At 43.0% G+C, this 19,504-nt stretch overlaps 1 protein-coding gene across 4 annotated transcripts in view; it reads left to right on the plus strand.

Moving 5' to 3' along the window:
• CLSPN (claspin) overlaps positions 1 to 19,504 on the plus strand; it is a 47,871-nt gene extending 28,367 nt beyond the window's left edge. For all 4 annotated transcript variants that reach the window (XM_030219396.1, XM_030219395.1, XM_030219394.1 and 1 more), the window contains exons 18-25: positions 1,579 to 1,691; positions 2,873 to 3,037; positions 3,563 to 3,684; positions 12,160 to 12,293; positions 12,551 to 12,650; positions 12,924 to 13,000; positions 16,896 to 17,057; positions 18,110 to 19,504. In XM_030219396.1, the coding sequence (XP_030075256.1) occupies positions 1,579 to 1,691; positions 2,873 to 3,037; positions 3,563 to 3,684; positions 12,160 to 12,293; positions 12,551 to 12,650; positions 12,924 to 13,000; positions 16,896 to 17,057; positions 18,110 to 18,226 (990 nt within the window). In that variant the 3' untranslated portion in view covers positions 18,227 to 19,504. The remainder of the gene's footprint in view (positions 1 to 1,578; positions 1,692 to 2,872; positions 3,038 to 3,562; positions 3,685 to 12,159; positions 12,294 to 12,550; positions 12,651 to 12,923; positions 13,001 to 16,895; positions 17,058 to 18,109) is intronic.

A 19,504-nucleotide genomic window follows, 5' to 3' on the forward strand; every position in this document is an offset into this window, starting at 1 on the left:
CGTGCATATTTTTCATTGTGAGGAGCTGCAGGAACTCATTTTGCCTAAGGCAGTTGGCAGAAGTATGCTGGAAAGTCGCTTTTCTTCGGAACGCATGTCGCTACAGGCCTGGTAGAGATGGCAGGTCTCAGCGTAGTAATTTCTTTCAGCGGGTGCAGTCCTTTCAGGGGAGCAGTCAGGATTCTGGAACCCCGGTGGCTGTCTCGGGAAGATCTGCCCTATGAAGGTGTTGGGGTCCATTCCTTGTTTCCCGTAGGGGTGAGGCTGCAGGGCTTTTATGGGGAATTGACCCAGATTACCTCAGATCAGTAGGTGTTCGAGGTTGTTTGAGACGGCTGTGCGCTGGAGTTTGCCCGCCCCTTGGCGGATGCTTTCGTGGTGTCACCTTGCCGGGCACCTTGGAAAGCGTGAGCAGTTCACCAGACTCTTCGTCAGCTGGAGGCGTTAAGGTCTATGGTTCCCATACCGGATGTGGAGCAAGGCAGAGGTCGTTATTCCATCTGCTTCGTGGTTCCAAAAGGGGGGAGGGTTCCTATAGCCCTATTCTTGATCTCAAGGGAGTCAGTCACACTCTTCAGGTGCTTTCTTTTCACATGGAAACATGTTCGGTTATTCTGACCGTGTACAGCCTGGGGAGTTCCTGTCTTCTTTGGACCTGACAGAGGTGTACCTTCATATTCCTGTGCGCCTGGCTCATCAGTGTTTCCTTCACTTCGCTGTTTTGGGGAGACATCAAGTTTATGCGCTTCCTTGTGGGTTGGCCACGGTTCCCCGTACATTCTCCAAGGTCATAATGGTGGTGGCAGCTGCCTTGCACAAGGAAGGCATTTTGGTGTATCCGTATCTGGGTGACTGGCTCATCCAAGCGAAGTCATACAAGGAGAGTGTCCAGGCCAAGGCCTATGTGGTGCACATGCTGCAGTCGGACTGGGTGGTCAGTCTGGCCAAGAGTCATGTCCTTCCAGATGTGGTTCATTTCTTTAGAAGTGTGTGTTTTATTCGACCTCCGGTGCATCAGCCGATTCTGCCATGGGATCTTAAACTTGTGTTGTCTGTACTAGTGACGACACCTTTTGAGCCCTTATCGGGTTGTACCCTGAAGGATTTGACCTTGATGATGGTGTTTCTTGTGGCCCTGTCGTCTGGTCTGACTGACAGTAGGCCAGGGTTGGGCTTGGCCCTCTTTTTTTTTTTTTTTTCTTATGGGAGCTAATTAAATACATTCTTACAGTTCCCTGCTTTTCAAAAAAACGGGAACACGGTAATACATTAGACTTCGCACAGGAGTGGTGTGCTTCCGTCCCGTACTAGCCTTTTTGGGAGGTGGTCTGGCTTGACATAGTCTATTTCTGTGGATAGGCAGCAGCAGTTCAGAAAACCTTTGTCAAGGGATCAAGGTGGCAGAGGTGGATACAAAGTTTTATCCTTTGAGAGAATGTTTCCTCTTTCTGTATTATCAGGTAACATCTAATTGCTCCTTGTTCTCTTTTTCACTGAATGCCAAGGTTTGCCATACAAAAACATTCACTGTTATTCTGTGGCACATTTTAGAACAGCTGATGTCTTGTTCACTAACAGGAAAAAGGCAGTGGAGCAGAAGAGGATGGTGATAGTGCAGATAAAGAAAATGAGGCTTCTGGAAGTGAAGATGAAGCATTCCTGAAACAAAGAGAAGGCAGGAAAAGAAAATTGTAAGTGATAACATACATTTGAGCCTGCACTCTGTACTTACTATTTAAGAGCAGTGGATCCTACTTGTAACGTGATACATGTCTCCCAGACAGAAGGCCAAATTGGCGAATAGAAAGTGAACATAAGTGTTTGCCATACTGGGACAGACCAAAGGTCCATCAAGCCCAGTATCCTGTTTCTGACAATGGCCAATCCAGGTCACAAGTACCTGGCAACATCCCAAAACAGTACAATACATTTTATGCTGCTTATCCTAGAAATAAGCAGTGGATTTTCCCAAGTCCATTTTAATAATGCCTTATGGACTTTTGTCTTAGAAAGATATTCAAACCTTTTTTAAACCCCGCTAAGCTAACTGTTTTTACCACATCTGGCAACAAATTCCAGAATTTAATTACACATTGAGTGAAGATTTTTATTTACTACTTTGTAGCTTCATTGCATGCCCCCAGTCCTAGTATTTTTGGAAAGAGTAAACAAGCAATTCACGTCTACTTGTTCCAGTCCACTCATTATTTTATATACTGCTATTATATCTCCCCTCAGCGGTCTTTTCTCCAAGCCAAGTCTTTTCTTTGTCGCCCTTGTCTGTACTTTTTCTAATTCCACAATATCTTTTTTGACATGCGGTGACTAGAATGGCACACAATATTTGTGGTGCGGTCACACCATAGAGCGATACAAAGGCATTATAACAGCCTCATTTTTGTTTTCTATTCCTTTCCTAATACCTAATATTCTATTTGCCACCACTGCACACTGAGCAGAGGGTTTCAATGTATCAACATTGACGCCTAGATCCTTTTCCTGGTCGGTGCTATAGTTCGAGTTCCTCTTTCCTATATGCATCACTTTGCACTTGCTCATATTAAACGTCATATGCCATTTGGATGCCCATTCTCCTAGTCTTGTAAGGTCCTCCTGCAATTTTTCACAATCCTTTTGAAAATAGCCCTCTACTTAGCGAAGTACGTTGAAATGTTCTTTACAGAAAAGCAGTAGTAAGTTTAGTATCCTTACCTGTCTTTTGTTTGCAATCATGTGATACTCCTGTGTTAGTATTTTTTTTTCCTTTATAACTTGGCAACTTGCGTGCACTTTGCATTAGAGTACTATTGAATGAAGGCTATAAATAAAGGTCTTGGAGCATGTACTAATGTGTTTTGACATTTGGTGACAGAAAACTGCAAGACTTTCTAGAAGATGAGGCTGAGCTGTCAGGCAGTGATGAAGGAAGTGGAGATGAATATGAAGGAGATGAAGATGACGAATATGAGGAAGACGATATTGAGGAAGATCTCCCATCTGATGAAGAATTACAGGACCAGGTTAACAAAATACACAGGTTAGTTGCACTGATTATTTCTTGGCCTGTGGTCTACATTATTAAACACTAAGGAGGTCATTTTAGGAAAGGAGCCCCATTACATGATAGGAAAGATCTAAACAGCCATACCAGAAATGTACACACACAGATAGCATATCCTGTGTTACAGACTAATGAACACTCCTCTTGCCATCTACTTGGATATTAAAAATCTGGGTGAAAGAGTGCTTTGGTTTTCAACATAACTTTGAACTTTTTAAAAATTTCCTGTTACTTCATTACCTGCTCATTTGGACCCACATTGTTAACTGCGAGGGCAATTGTACGAATTTCTATGCTATCTAACCGCCTCAAATTGTATAAATTTATTTCACTTGGCTCTTTAATCGGCTGCTCCCAACGGCTGCTCCCATAGGTATACTTTAGTGAAATCTGGCACTTGTATATGATGCTTAAACCTTTACCTGTACTGTTTCCTTTTTTTTTTTTTGGTCATTGATCTTGAATTCTTTCTTCTTTGTTTTCCCTGGGTGGCGGTTCCAGGAAAGTGTTGCTTGATGAGGATAAACGGCAGCTACGCTTATACCAAGAGCAATATCTTGCAGATGGAGACCTGCACAGTGATGGTCCTGGACGCACAAGAAAGTTCCGCTGGAAAAATTTAGGTACTATACAGGCCTTGGAACAGCCTTTCTGGCTGAGTTCATCCCTTCAGATTAGCAATGTTGTTATTCAAATTGGATTTATATTTCAGAATTTAATTTGTATGCTTTTTAGAAACCATCTATATGACATCAGTGGGGTCATGTTGCTAAATTGCCCCAGGTACAAATAAGTACCTGTATACAATATGTAAGCCGCATTGAGCCTGCCATGAGTGGGAAAGCGCGGGGTACAAATGTAACAAAAACAAAATTTCCTTAGCATCTTTCCTGACAGCCTAAAAATGACTGATGGGTTGTGCATGCCTACCAGCAGGTGGAGACTGAGAACTCTGATTCTTACGGGAGCCTATTATAGCCATGCCCAGCATCAGTTTGAATTAGTATTCTCAGTCTCCAGCAGGTGGTAGATGTGGTGATCCCTTCAGTCTCAGTCTTTTCTTCTATCTATGTATTTTTTTCTTTATTTATCCCAGTTATTCATTCTCGTTTTAAAAAAAACAGGTAGGAACTTTAAGCTGCCTTTATCTGTACTCCGTCAGGGTCACTATTGCTGGCTGAGGTGGATGCTCATGGGGGTTCTCTGGTGCCTCGGGGGTGTTGTACTCCCCTCCCCCCCCAAGTAGTGTTTTGCAGTCCATCTTGGGGCTAGCTGTTTTAATTTGGAGATTATCGCATCAACCCCTTCAAGGGAAGGGTGTTTGCTTGCTGAGGGGAGACAGCCACTTTAATTTGGTAAAAAAAAAAAAAACTAAAAGGAGACCAATCTGGTTTTTGGTCCCTCGTTGCTGCTGGTATTGTTTTCTCGTTGGCTGGGAGCAACCGTCTCTCCACTAAGTCTGAGCACACATGGGAGCCATGAGTGAGAAATTGAAACTGTGCACTGTTAGCGCTGTGGGGTGACTTCCACTGAGGTTTGTAAATATGGCACGGCGTCGGTATCAGCGTGAGGTTCAGAACAGCTCAATTCAGGCGTTTCTGCAGCTTTGGCACGTACAAATGCTTTCAGTGGGTCTGCGGCTCCTTGTGGAGAGTTGAGTGTTGGCAGACCAGCTGTTCCAGTTTTGGCGGGAACCGCTGCCATTTTGGATTCGCAGAATGCAGTTACTGAATTGCCTTTGCAGCTCATGCCTCGAGTCCTATTTTGGCAACAGTTGCCGTGGTGCAAAGGGGAATTCCTGGGGGGGGGGGGGGTCTACTGGGATTTCTTTTGGCTATGTACAAAACCTTTCTTTTAAGGCTAACAGCTCCTCCTTCAGATGCTACCCCCGGGACCCTCCAGGAGACTGTCATCTTCCTTATCTAAGCGCCCTAGAGTGATTTGGGATGATGGTGAGGAAGATGCAGTTCCTGAACATTGCGTGAATTCTGACCAGTTTCTTCATGATGCAGAGAAGGGACCTTGGGGGCTTAACAGAGCCTTTTTCTCCTCAAGGTGATTTACTACCGAGTGAAGACCCCTTGGTGGTCTATATTTTCTACAAGAAGGATCTCCAGGAGATCATCATGTTAGTCTCTTCCACTCTAAACTTTGAGGAGGAGCCGGTGGCACCATGCAGCGGACAGTGGATCTTTTGGTGAAGGGGATCCGTAAGTCAGGTAAGACCTTTCCTATGCATCAAGACATAAGAGACAAAGTTCAAGCGCAGTGGGACAGTCCGGACTCTCCTTTTCATTTTGCTAAGTCTATGATTCATCTGTACCCCAGACCAGGACAAAGCCTTGTTGAAGCCTCCTGTGGTAGATGCCATAGTCTCAGCTGTCACTAAAAAGAATACAGTACCTGTGGATAAAGGAACCGTGCTGAAAGATCCTGTGGATTGTAGGATGGACTCTCTGTTGAAGCATTGTTTTGATGTTTCCATTTTGGCAGTTCAAGCTGCCATTTGTGGTGGTTTGGGGGCCAGGGTGTGTTTTCATTGGTTGGAGCATGTTCTTGATAGAACTTCCGATGAGCTTTCAGAGCTGGGGTCTGCCTCTTTGGCAGACACGCTGTATGATTTGCTTCACGCCTTGCCTAAATCTGTGGCTCTTAGTGTTGCTGCCCGGCATTCTCTCTGTCAGCAGATGCGGCTTCTAAGTCTAAGCTCAGTAAGTTTCCTTTTAGGGGTGCTTATTATTTGGTGAGGAACTGGATAAGTTAGTCATGAGTCTGGGAGAGTCTAAGGTGTCTCGGCTTCCGGAGGATCATCCTCGGTCGGTGAGCCATGGCTTCTTGGCCGGAAAAGGTTGTGTGCATGATTTTTGGCGTTTTCGGCCTTCACGGTTTGCTGGAGCTCAGATCTCGTTTCTTTCAGCGTTCTCAGTCCTTTCAGGGAGGCTGGGAAAGTGGTTAGGTTTCCAAGGTCCAGAGTTGTTTTTCGCAGTGAAGGTGTCAGGGCCCACCATCTCATCCCTGTAGGAGCTCTGTTGTGAGAGTTTTATGGGAGGTGGGCCCAGATAACCTCAGATCAGTGGATTCTTGGTATCATTCGTGACGGATACGCCTTAAGAGTTAATTCGTCCACTCCCGGATGCCTTCCTAGAGTCTCCTTGTTCACGGGTCAAGTCGGCAGCTATCAGTGTTACCCTTGTGTGGCTTTTACATCTGAATATGGTTTGTCCCGTGCATCAAGCGGAAATAGGCACGGGACATTATTCCATGTATTTTGTAGTTCCCAAGAAAGACACAACTTTTCGGCCCATTTTGGATCTGAAAAGCTTGAATCGGGCTCTCAAGATCTCATCTTTTCGTATGGAGACTTTTCGGTTGGTGATTGTCACGGTTCATTCAGGAAAGTTTCTGACCATGTTGGATTTGACGGAGGCGTGTCTTCACATTCCAATTCTCTGCCAGCACCAGAAATTTCTTCATTTTGCAGTGTTGACAGCATTATCAGTTCTGTGCCCTGCTCTTTAGTCTAGCCACAGATCCTTGGACCTTTACCAAGGTGGTCGCAGTGGCCTTACGCAGGAAGGGCATCCTGGTGCATCCCTGTCTAGACGACTGGCTGATCAGAGCAAAGTCATATCAGGAGAGTCTCCAGGTAACAGCCGTTCAATTCTTGGAAGCCCTCAGTTGGGTGATAAATCCCCTCAAAAGTCATTTGGTACTAACTCAGTCCTCAGGATCTCATTCAGCACTCTTCTAGGCCGAGTTTTTCTTTCGCTGCCTCGGATTCACAACTTGCAGGATCAGATTTGCCATCTCCTTCGTTGTCCTGTTGCTTGGGCCAGGGATATTACCTTCAGGTTCTCGGCTCAGTGGCGACATCTGTAAAAGTAGTTCCTTGGGCAAAGGTTCATATGCGTTCTCTTCAGGTGGCTCTGCTTTACTGGTGGTGTCCCAGGTTCTTTGGAGGATCGGTTTCTGCTCCGAGCATTGGCATGACCGAGTCTCAATTGGTGGCGTCTTACTTCCAGTCTCTCCAAAGGGGTTCTGTTGGATTCTCCTCAATGGGTGATCATGACTACTGATGCCAGTCTCAAGGTCTGGGAAGCCTATTGTTTGTGGCATTTAGCACAGGGTCTCTATCTTCCTCTCCCATCAATCTGTTCGAGACCAGGGCAATACGGTTAGCCCTCCAGGCGTTTCACAGTCTCATTGTGGGGAAAGTGTTGAGAGTTCTCTCCGACAATGTTACAGTAGTGGCATATGTCAATTGTCAAGGAGGCATGAGAAGTTGTCAGTTGGCAAAGGAGACAGCACTTTTCATGAGTTTGGCAGAGTGTCATCTGCTAGATCTGTCTGCAGTTCTTGTAGCCGATTCACAGAATGTGATGGCTGACTTTCTCAGTCGTCAGACTCTGGATCCAGGGGAGTGGGCCCTGAGTCCGGAAGCTTATGGCGGTATAGTTCCATCGTCGTGGTGTCCCAGTACTTGATCTGATGGGAACGCATCAAAACACCAAGACAAGACGGTTTTTCAGTCGGAAAAAGGCTTGGTGATCCGAGGGAATTGATGCTCTGATTCAACCTTGGCTGAAGGGCCTCCTCTAAGTGTTTCCCCCATGGCCTCTGTTGGGCCGAATCGTTCAGCGAATCGAGACTCACAGTGGGCAAGTGGGTCTGGTTGCTCCAGATTGGCCAGGAAGACCTTGGTATTCAGATCTGATGCGGGTGCTGGTGGACTCGCCACTGAAACTTCCGAACTCGGAGGATTTGATGTGGCAGAGGCAAATCCAAATCGGGCTTGGTTTTATCTTATGGCTTGACTCTTAAGAAGGCTCAGCTAAGGAAGAGAGGGTATTTTGCAAAGTTCATTGTTACAATGCTGAAATCTCACTGTACCTCAACTTCACTCGCTTATGTGCGTGTTTGTCGTATTTTCGAGGCCTGGTGTGCAGATGGCAATATATAGCCTTTACAATGGTTCCATCACTTAAATTTTGGATTTTTTGCAGGATGGTTTTGACAAAGGCCTGGCTCTTGCTTTGCTGAAAGTTCAAATAGTGGCCCTGGCTTGTTTTCGTGGTTGAGTCAAAGGTGGATCCTTAGCGTCCTTTCCCGATGTTAGATTTCCCAGAGCATGCATCCACTAAGGTGTCCCCTTTTTCCATCTTGGGATTTGAACCTAGTTCTTTCGGCTTTGGTTCATCCTTCGTTTTTGCCACTGGCTGCTTCCTCTTGCCAACGACTTGATGCTTAAAACGGTTTTCCCTGGTCACCATGTCTTCATCTCGATGTGTATTGGAGGTTCAGGTGCTTTTGTGTAGACTACCCTTCTTGGATTTTTCGAAAGAGAGGATACTTTTGCGTCCTATTCCCTCTTTTCTTCCAAAGGTCTTGTCCTTTCACTTGAATCAGTCCATCGTGTTACCTGTTTTGGGGTCTTCTACTGGTTCGGTTGAGCAGTGTCATTTGTGGAAGCTAGATGTGTGAAGAGTTTTGCAGGAGTATTTGCGTAGGTCGGAAGATTTGCGACGGTCGGATCATCTCTCTTTGTTTTGATGGCAGGTGGTCGGAAAGGTCTGGCTGCTTCCAAAGCTACTATTGTGTGGTGGATTAAGGAAGCCATCGCTTTTGCCTATCTTCTTTCTGGCAAAGTGGTTCCACAGGGTGTTCGGGCTTATTCCACAAGGGGTGTCTGACCTCTTCTTGGGCAGAACGGTCTCTTGTTACTCCCTTGGACATAATGCAGCGACCTGGTCGTCTCTTCACGCTTTTGTTAATCACTACCAGTTAGATACTCAAGCCTGTCAGGAAGTGGGTTTTGGTGAGCGCGTTCTTACCGCAGGGCTTTATGGATCCCACCCTTGAATGTACTGCTGTGGTACTTCCCATCAGTCATTTCTGGGTTGGTCTGGAGGGATGCTAAGGAAGGAGAAATTAGATCTTACCTTCTAATTTTCTTTCCTTTAGTCCCTCCAGACCGGCCCAGATCCCACCTTTAGCATTAGTCTGGTTCTATCTTGTTTGACTGCGGAAAGATAGCCGATTTGATTCTGTTCTTCCTGATTTGGTCTGTAGTTTCTAATTGTTTAATTTGTGTATGGAAAAAAAAAAGCATACGACTTAAAATACAAGTGAAGCCATTTCTATGCTTCTTTACACCAGCTATTCTAATTGCTTGCTGTGTTGCTGTTGGGTACCCTGTCTAGAGCACAGATACAGTTCTTCTTTTCTTCTCTTCCACTCTTGCTTTGGTAGGGATATACTGATTCAAACTGAGGCTGGGCATGGCTATAATAGGTTAAATCCTTGGCAGGAGCAGACAGAAGCAACCCCCAGTAGTGTGCAGATGCCAGTGCATGGATTTACACCTGGTCTGAAAACATAGTAGATGACAGCAGAAAAAGACCTGCACGGTCCATCCAGTCTGCCCAACAAGATAAACTCATATGTGCTACTTTTTTGTGTATACCTTACCTTGATTTGTATGTGCCATTTTCAGGGCACAGACCGTAGAAGTCTTGCCCAGCACTAGCCCCGCCTCCCACCACCGTCTCTGCCACCCAATCTCGGCTAAGCTTCTGAGGATCCATTCCTTCTGAACAGGATTCCTTTATGTTTATCCCATGCATGTTTGAATTCCGTTACCGTTTTCATCTCCACCACCTCCCGTGGGAGGGCATTCCAAGTATCCACCACTCTCTCCGTGAAAAAATACTTCCTAACATTTTTCTTGTCTGCCCCCTTCAATCTCATTTCATGTCCTCTGGTTCTACCGCCATCCCATCTACGGAAAAGGTTCGTTTTAGGATTAATACCTTTCAAATATTTGAACGTCTGTATCACATCGCCCCTGTTTCTCCTTTCCTCCAGGGTATACATGTTCAGGCCAGCAAGCCTCTCATATGTCTTGTAACGCAAATGCCATACCATTCTTGTAGCTTTTCTTTGCACCGCTTCAATTCTTTTTACATCCTTAGCAAGATACGGCCTCCAAAACTGAACACAATACTCTAGGTGGGGTCTCACCAACGACTTATATAGGGGCATTAAAACTTCTCTTCTTCTGCTGGTCACACCTCTCTCTATATAGCCTAGCAACCTTCTAGTTACGGCCACCGCCTTGTCACACTGTTTTGTCGCCTTCAGATCCTCGGATACTATCACCCCAAGATCTCTCTCCCCGTCTGTACATATCAGACTCTCACCGCCTAACACATACGTCTCCCGTGGATTTCTACTCTCTAAGTGCATCACTTTGCATTGAATTTTAATTGCCAAACCTTAGACCATTCTTGCTTCGGCAGATCCTTTTTCATGTTTTCCATTCCCTCCCGGGTGTCCACTCTGTTACAAATCTTAGTATCATCCGCAAAAAGGCAAACTTTACCTTCTAACCCTTCGGCAATGTCACTCTCACAAATATATTGAACAGAATCGGCCCCAGCACCGATCCCTGAAGCACTCCACTACTCACCTTTCCCTCATCTGAGCGAATTTCATTAACCACCACCCTCTGGCATCTGTCCGTCAACCAGTTCCTAATCCAGTTCACCACGTTGGGTCCTATCTTCAGCCCGTCAAGTTTATTCAAGAGCCTCCTGTGGGGAACCATGTGAAAGGCATTGCTGAAATGTAAGTAGATTACATCTAGCGCACGTCTCTGGTCACCCAGTCAAAGAATTCAATCATATTTGGTTGGCATGATTTACCCTTTGGTAAAACCATGTCATCTCAGATCTTATCTATTTGTTTGCATCTCATTCATGGGAACCATTGAGCCATGTCTCCGTGATTGCAACAACATCTAAGTCTGCCTCCAACATCAGGGCTTGAAGGTCATGAACTTTATTGCTTAGACTGCGAGCATTTGTGGTCATCGCTTTCCATCTACGTTTCCTGGTATGTTTTTCAACATTAGTGATTTGGGGGGGTGTCTTTTCTCTTTGGGTACCTTCATATCTGTTGGTACATGTCTGTACGTGTATTCTGCATGTGTACTTCAGTATTTTTTTTTTTAATGTGCATATACATTGGATGGAGCAAGGATGGAGATGCAAAGTACCCCCCCCTCCACCAACTGGAATGCCTCCATGTGGCACATGCGTCAGTACTTGCTGTCTTGTTGCCATGTACTTACATGCTCATATATCACCACAGAATTGTATAAAAGGCTTTTTCTGCATGTAAATTTACACTCGTACATTTTATAAAATTACCCCCGGATTCTACGTAGTGCAACATAGCAAGCCAGTCAGCGCCGACAATTGCTACTTAACAAGCAACTATTTTCACTAATTGGCATTAAGTAGAATTTATGTGCACAACTAAGAGTATTCTATAACGTGATGCACGCAAATTCTAAGTCACATAATTGAAAAGAGGGTGTGGAATGGGCGGGTCATGGGTGTTTCTAAAATCTATGTGTGTTGTTATAGAATATACCTGGTTTGCGCATAATTCAGGCATTGGCAACCAAGCTTTACTTGGCGTAACTGCCTGCAACTAAATTTAGTTGTGTGGATGGGTGTTTGGCGTATTTTATAAACTGCGTGGAAATTTAGGCTTATTCTATAAAGAATGTCTAAATTTAAGCATACTTTATAGAATACATCTAGGTGTATTTCGCTTTGGCAACAATTTTTTAGGCATGACAGATAGTATCTAGTTCTCAAGTGTCTAAACATAAGCAGATTTTACTACTACTACTTATCATTTCTAAAGCGCTACTAGACGTACGCAGCGCTGTACATTTGAACATGAAGAGACAGTCCCTGCTCGACAGAGCTTACAATCTAATTTTCACTTTAATTCAGCCATATAAGTTTTCAATTGAAAAGTTACCTAACTTTAGGCCTGCAATTCTTTTACATAGATTTACAGTTCTATGTTAGGTTCCTAATACTAGAAATCGTTGTAGAGAGAGTAGGAGAAACCTTTGGAGGTGCTTAATAGAAAAATTAAAAAAAAAAATCAGCTGCTAGACATTATATTTAAATATTTGCTCTCCCAGACTTTCTGGAAAAATAACGTATGCATTATCTGTAGTTCTCAGATTTCAGTGCTTGCTGATCTGACACTAATGACTTAACTGTGTTTATTAATAGAAGATGCTTCTCAGATGGACATGTTCCACAGAGATTCTGACGATGACACTGAAGTTCTAAATGAAGAATTTGATGAGACTGAGGCAAAATGGCGAAAAGAACGTTTTGAGAGAGAACAGTGGCTACGTGAACAGGTACCACTGCTGATGACACTGTCATTTTGATCACATTATGTCACACAGACAACTAGTACATTAAGCATTTCTGAATCTTCAGTTTACCAAAGACTAAGCTGTGAGACAAAGACCTTGCCAGTAGCTACAAAAATAATTGAAAAATAACTTCTGTGCCTGTACAATCGAGGAAACGTTACTGGATTCAGCTATTTTGGTTTCTCAAATCTCTTCGTGAATTAGTAGTCACTTTGTGTCTTGGTTTTTTTTATGTGCAGAATGGAAAAAACACAGAAGCAGATGATGAGGACATTGGGGAGGACAGTCAGTTTATGAAGTTAGCCAAAAAGGCTACAGCTAAAGCCCTTCAGAAGAGAGGTATGCTGATTCAGCATGGTCTCCCGGAGAAATTTGTGTCCTGGGAGAAGTGTAGCAAGAGTGCATATTTTTTTATTGTACAATCATGTGGTAAAGTCCAGGTTTTATAATATGACTAGGGAATTCATTCAAAAGTGCATGGCAGATCATGATAACTGATGGTAGAGATTGCCTCCATAATATCTATCAACGTCATTAAGAGACAGGATTTTTCATGTTGTAAAAACAGTGTTAAAGATAATTCAATAGTAGTATTTTTCTGCTTCTTTTCAGTAACATCCATGCAGGAAATGAAGTCTGACTTGATATCAAAGAGTCCTTTCCATGCATTCAGACCTGCTTCACTTCAGGTTAGTTCTAGCAGGCTAATCATGCATCTTCCAATTGTTTCGTAGGTAAAGAGAATTGGAGCAGAACTGCAGTAAGCCAAGTAGCCAAAATGAGAATATAGTGGATATTGAACCTGCTGATGCATTTTCAAATCTATATATATATATCTAATAGAAATAGCTGGTGTCGCTCCAGGATTAAATATTAAAACTGCTTTAAGAAATTAACATAGCTAGTACTGCGTTTACAAAAATACTGTTATTGCCATGATAAAAACGGTATCTGCCTACCCAGATATGCAGGCACTGGTACTGAATATTGGTAGAGCCCACTTACCTTCAGAGTCTGACCTCACTCCACCCATAGACCACACCAGGGGGGAATTATTCAGCAACACTTAACCAGACAGTGTGGCAGCAGTCAGAGGAGATATTTAGTTGCACTGCCTACTCAGGTACTGCTGAAGATTCCCTCGTGGCCCACTGATTTAGGGTTTAAAACTGGTAAAACATTTCTCCTGCCTGCTTAAATCCCTTTAAATATCTACCTTAAAGCTTCTTGTAATGGCCTGATGGAATGCAAATTTGAGATTCCTAGGGGCTCATTTTCAAAGCACTTAGGTTCCCAAAGTTCCATAGAAACCTATGGAACTTAGCCTCCCAAAGTGCTTTGAAAATATGCCTCCTAGTCATCCTTACCAGACCAGTCCAGAACCTGTGGGTTTGTGTGTGTCAACCAGTAGGTGGAGACAGAACACATTTGTGAGCCCTGCCCTATAAAAGCACTGTGCAGCTTTCAGGTGTTTAGTATTTCTCTTTCTCCACCAGATGGTTACTGTTGAATTGTGCAGCTCCTGAACTGGTCAACAGTACAACCTCCTGGGCCACCTGAGCAGAGGATTGCCTGACTTTTGAGCTTAGCTGCTGAAAAAAAAAAGACTTTAGGGGATAGTTCAGAGAAATCTGAGCTTCCTCCCTGTAATCCTTCCTTTAACCACCACCTTCCCTTTCTCTCATCTCTTTTTCCCTGATTAAAAAAAAAAAAGAGCAAGAATAGGAATTTTTTTTGCAGTTTTGTAATCGAGAGGAAACTGAGAACAACCTGTTTTCTGCAAAAGGCTTTTCTGATTTTCTGTAGTTTGGGGGTGAGTTTTTACTTTTTCACCTAGCTACAAGGGAGCTCAAGGAGACAGACAGTTGATTTGGAGAGTAACTGGTTTTGACTTCGTCACATTGGGCCGCAGCACCAACCTTGATTTCTGACATGGTTGGTGTGTCTGAAGTAAACCGCAGTCTGTCCAATTTAGATTGTAAGCTCTGTTGAGCAGGGACTGTCTTTTCATGTTCATTTGTACAGCGCTGCGTAAATCTAGTAGCGTTATAGAAATGTTTAATAGTAGTACCTTGTAGGCAGTATATAAGAGACCTAAATAAATAAATTCTGTGCCTTGTGCAAGGGTCACTTAGGTACTACAAGGAGGGATTGTGCTTCTAACTCTGGTGAGTCTTTTTCTGCAACTGACTGAGAGGGGGGGAACCCTGTAGTGAGCAGGAAATTGTTTTTTGGAAAGAAAAAGAGCATCTTTCTGCAGCTGTACAGACCTGCAGTTCTTACTACAATACCGTGGATGGAACCATTTTGCTATGTTCCTTCTCTGAAGTGCTATCTACGATAGCTCCTAGGTTGGAGGACTCTGACCAGCAGGCTATGGTACAGGACCTCCAGAGACACAATTTTCAGGCTTTAGATGTTTCTCCTAATCTTCTTTAGGCTTGTGGTTAATCTCTGGGAGCAGAGATTCCCTTTTCTCCTGACTTTGTATTGCTTTTGTATAAATTCTTTGTATTGAAGCGCTCATGAATAAGTTGGGGAAGGTGGAAGTCTTCCCTTGCCTTCCTCTGCTTCAGCATCCAAGCAGAGGTGTTTGGAGACAGTAAATGCCCTGGGCTCCCATTCTGCTTTGTCAGTTGCTGTTTGAAACCATGAGACATATCTGGGTCCTAAGACAGCTTTCCTAAGTGAGCTGGAAGGTGACAAACTCCCTGTTTGGGGGGGTGGGGTGTCAATCCCACCCTTCAAAGTATAAGGAAGCCTTTGAAGGCATTTCTTTTGCAGCACGCTATTAAAGCTCTTATTTTGGTGGAGTGGGACTGTTCAGAAGTGGGTCTTAGAGTAGACAGAGCTATGGCTAAACTCTATCCATTGGTTCTTGAGGAAAAAGAAAAGATAAAACATCCTAAGTTTGATGCCTTGGTTTCAGCTCTTAAGAAGACTACTATCCCAGTAGAGGGAAGCTTGGTGCAAGACACAAAGTGGCAGTATACAGAGCCTATGTTTTTCTAGGGCTTCCCTCCATTTGATCCCACATTGAGAAGGTTGAGTAATCAGAGGATGTGATTCATCTTGAGGCGAACCATGCTTATGTAGCAGATGCTGTCTATGACCTTGTTCAGAACATTTGTGAGGGGCATGGCGGTAGCAGCTTCTGCTAGATGCTTTTTATAGCTCAGAAATTGGTCTGCAGATACTACTTCTAAGACCTCTCTTAGGCTACTTAGCAAGGGCAAGTTACTGTTTGGAGAAGATCTCAAAACGTTGGTTAAAGACATGGGAGAACTCAAACTGCAAAGCTTACCTTTGGATAAACCTAAAACTTCCTTTCAACAAGCTTCTTCTAGGGCTAGATTTTGAGATTCTAAGAGGTAAGGCTGGGATGCTCCAGGTCGTCTCAGTGCTTCTGGTTTCAAGCACATCAGCTTTCCTTTTGAGGCTACAGGAAAGGAACTAACCAAGGACCTTGGCCCTCTTGCTCCTCTCAGTCGTCACAGTGATGGCCTCCAGGTCCATCACTCACCGAGTTCAGGGGATATTCCTCTCTCTCTTTGCCAAGGAATGGATCTAAATCGCATCTGACCAAATGGATTTTGGATGTGATAAGGTTACAGACTAGATTTTGCTTGCCCTTTTGCAGACTCATTCTTGGTATCACCTTGTTGTGCCCCTGCCAAAGTAGTGGTGGTACAGGCCATGCTGCAGAATCTCTTTGACCTCGGAGCAGTAGCACCATTTCTGGAGCCTGAGTGAAGTGTAGGAAGATTCTCCATCTATATTTCGTTGTTCCAAGAAAAGAAAGCACATGCCATAGTGTCCCTCCAGACTGGCGCAGATGGGTATATGCACTCCGTGTTTTATTCTTCAGAATCTACCTTCCAGTTGTCTACAAGTAGTCGGTGAAACTGGTCTTTATTTAGAATTGCATAAGGTATCTTGTTACAAGGGGGGAGACTAGAGAAATCTTTCTGTTCTAAGTCTCCCCAAATCTAGTAGTGCAAATGGTTACATTTATAGTTCTGAAACCACAGATGAGGTAAACACCTTTTACTTTAAAGTTATTCTCCTTCCTCCATCCTGGGGCCCCTCATTAGTGTAAATTTAGAAACAATTTTGTTCACACACTAATCAAATACAGGCTCTTTTCTTAATGTCCGGTGAGAACTGCTGAGACTTGCATCTTCTCAACAAATCGCTAAAGGCAATTTCTTACAATTTTAAGACATAAATGTTAACCCTAAGTTTTCCAGATTCACCGCTCTGACCAGCAGGTGGAGACTGAGAACCACTAACTTCAGAGTTTTGCTATAAGCCTGCTGTGCAGCCCCTCAAAAAGCCAGTAGTTCTCAGTCTCCAGCAGGTGGTGGACATGCTGCCCTTTGCAGTCCCGGTCTATTACTTGGGTTTTAAGCCTGTTGGGGTCTTTGGTTATTAAAAAACAAAACAAAAAAAAAAGCCGCATATGCGCAGTTTGTTCTGTCAGTTGTAGCTGGTGCTCCTTATCTGCACTGCAGTCTTAGGCTTTACACAATGTAATAGATGTGCAAAATGCCGAGCATGAATCTGGTGTGGGTTTTTCCTCAGTTAAAGAATGGATCACTGCTGAATAAACCAAAGGAAGTGCTTCAGAAGCTGGCAGCTATGTCTGAACTGAATCCCAGTGCACCTCGCAATTCTAGGAATTTTGTCTTCCAAACACTCTCTCCAGGAAAGAAGGAAGGAGCAATGGAAAAACTGAAGCCACAGGTACGCCTTATGTTTTCAGCTGGATACCACTAAGACCTGGAGAAGAGAGGTAATTTTAAAAATGTGTTAAATAAGTAGAAAAAGAAGAAACATTCTCATTTTGAAATTTTGCTTTAATGCTGGAAAACTAGGTTGTAATCCCTTACTGCAACCTAGTTCTAATTAGCTACAATCAAATTTTCTGTGGGCATCAAATATATGGCTGTTGAATTTAGCTCATGCCCTTTTGAGTTACATTCAGGTACAGTAGGTATTTTCCTGTCCCTAAAGGGCTTAGAATCTAAGTAACAGATTGCCTGAGTAGATCAGCACAAAGGTATGCATTTTTAGTTATTTACAGATTTATATATTGCATAAGCAGTTCACAAAATGCACTCATAATAGTAGACATAAAAACATCAATCATTAAAGCTGAAGACACTTGTATGTTTGTAAATCTTATATTGGATATCTGATTAAATAGCCTACTTAAAAATCTTAAAAAGGAGGAAAAAGATCTCATATGTCCCGGTGTGGCAGCAAGCAAAGAAATCTTAGTGCCAGCGTTTATTGGACTCCATTCTTCTGATCAGTCTGAAGACATAAAAACATAAATGAAAAACAGTTAAAAGCTTACCAATACATGTACTAGAAAAGATCGATTCTATCAATCAACTGCAGTCATCAAAGTCCTGTTGAAACAAATATGCTTTAAGACTCATATGAAAAGCCATCTGCATTGTAATCAAGCTCAATTCATATGGAAGAAAATTCCATAACTTAGGTCCTGCTGGTCCTGCTACTAAAAATATCTGTACATTTGGCAGAATGAGGGAATATCTAACAGGTCACCAATTCAAATCAGCCTGAAACTGTTAAAAGGCAAAATGAACTGGTGACCTAGTAGATAAGTTAGTAGTTGTGACCGAGAAGCAAAGAATTGTCCCAGACTGTTCTCCATGTTTGGAGTGAACAGTGTTGTGGAGGACTTCTCTTTCTTGTGAGGAAATTTTAGCTGTTGTACATTTGGATAAGTTGACCTGTTTCTTTTCCCCCACTTGATTCTCATTCAGGTGTACAAAAATAAATTGACTATTCGTGGAACTCCTTCACCCAAGCGACTACGGCAAGAGCAGGCCACAGCCAAGAAGCGCATGAGCCGGAGTGTCTTTCCTTTCTTGGAGAGCTAGATGTCTTAAAGTTTCTGCTTTAATATTTGAAGGTTAATTCTGCATTTTTGTACTGCTGTGCTTGCAACCTCTGTATCTAGTGACCTTGGTGCTGGTCCTTACTGGTTTGTAGTAGTGATGCAGACAGTGGACCAGAAAGACAGCTTAAAATGAGATCAGGTCTCCATTCATTCCTATAGGTATCAATTTAGGGCATATGTATATTAAAACTGTTAGAAAGGAATTGAATAATGCAATCAGGCCATAGTACCTGTGTAATTTCTTACATTGAAAATGTATCTTGCTAAGGGGACCTGGGTCAGAGGTGGTTGTTTTAAACTCCCGTACTGTGCTGACATGATAGATCTGGTCCTTGATTTCTTTAGTTGGGAGACAGTAACTTTCTCAACTAATGAACTTGCCAATAATATCACAATAACTTACCTAGATAAAAAAAAAAAAATTGCCTTCCAAAACTGCTCTATTCCTTTTTTGTGGATTAGTATTGGATTTTTAGCAGGAATGGGTGTTTTGTATTGGTAAATTTTTGTCCTTCAAGAGTTGTCTTTCACTAGGGCTTCACACCTTTAACTAAGCAAAAGCCCTGTTGTGCTTACAAGAATCTGCAGGGGTAAAGTTTAGTGACCCAGGGAAAGTACTTTCAGCAAAGTGCTACCTGTTCTATACCAGCATATTCCCATTAGCTAAAGATTTTGGGCAGCAGAAATCAGAACGCCTGGAATTTAAAGGCAAGACCAAAGTCCATCTCGCAAAATTCAGAATGGATCCATACTTGAAAGCTAATGCTGGAATTGTACCGTTTGCATTGCAAACGCCGGCAACAGAGGGTGCTATAAAATTATTTATGCTCAATAATCACAAAAGGAAACAGAAATTTGTAGCGTTGTGGTATGAATTTTATTAGAGAAGGGTATTTTATAATTTAAATGTTTGCATGCAACTAGTTTCCTGTGTGTTCCTGGTCTTCACCTTTGTGCATGGATATGTTTATAAGTAGTAACAGTTTTTAGTACATCGTTACAGGCATGTGGTCCAGCAAATAAGTAACTTTCTCCTTTCAACTTCTCTTGAAGTACCCAAAATTACTGTTCTGTTCCATTTGTGAGAACTTACTGTACATAGTGTAATTTGATATATGTGCATTTTCAGAGGTTGTTTATAAACTTTTTGAATGTAAATACATTTACAGAGGAACTACAATGTACATATTTTATAAATAAAGGGTTTTAAAAAAAATATTTTAATGTAAAAGTTTGTCAGTGTACAGGAAAAGGCATT

Source organism: Microcaecilia unicolor, chromosome 11, assembly GCF_901765095.1.
Source record: "Microcaecilia unicolor chromosome 11, aMicUni1.1, whole genome shotgun sequence".
NCBI classification, from domain to species: Eukaryota; Metazoa; Chordata; class Amphibia; order Gymnophiona; family Siphonopidae; genus Microcaecilia; species Microcaecilia unicolor.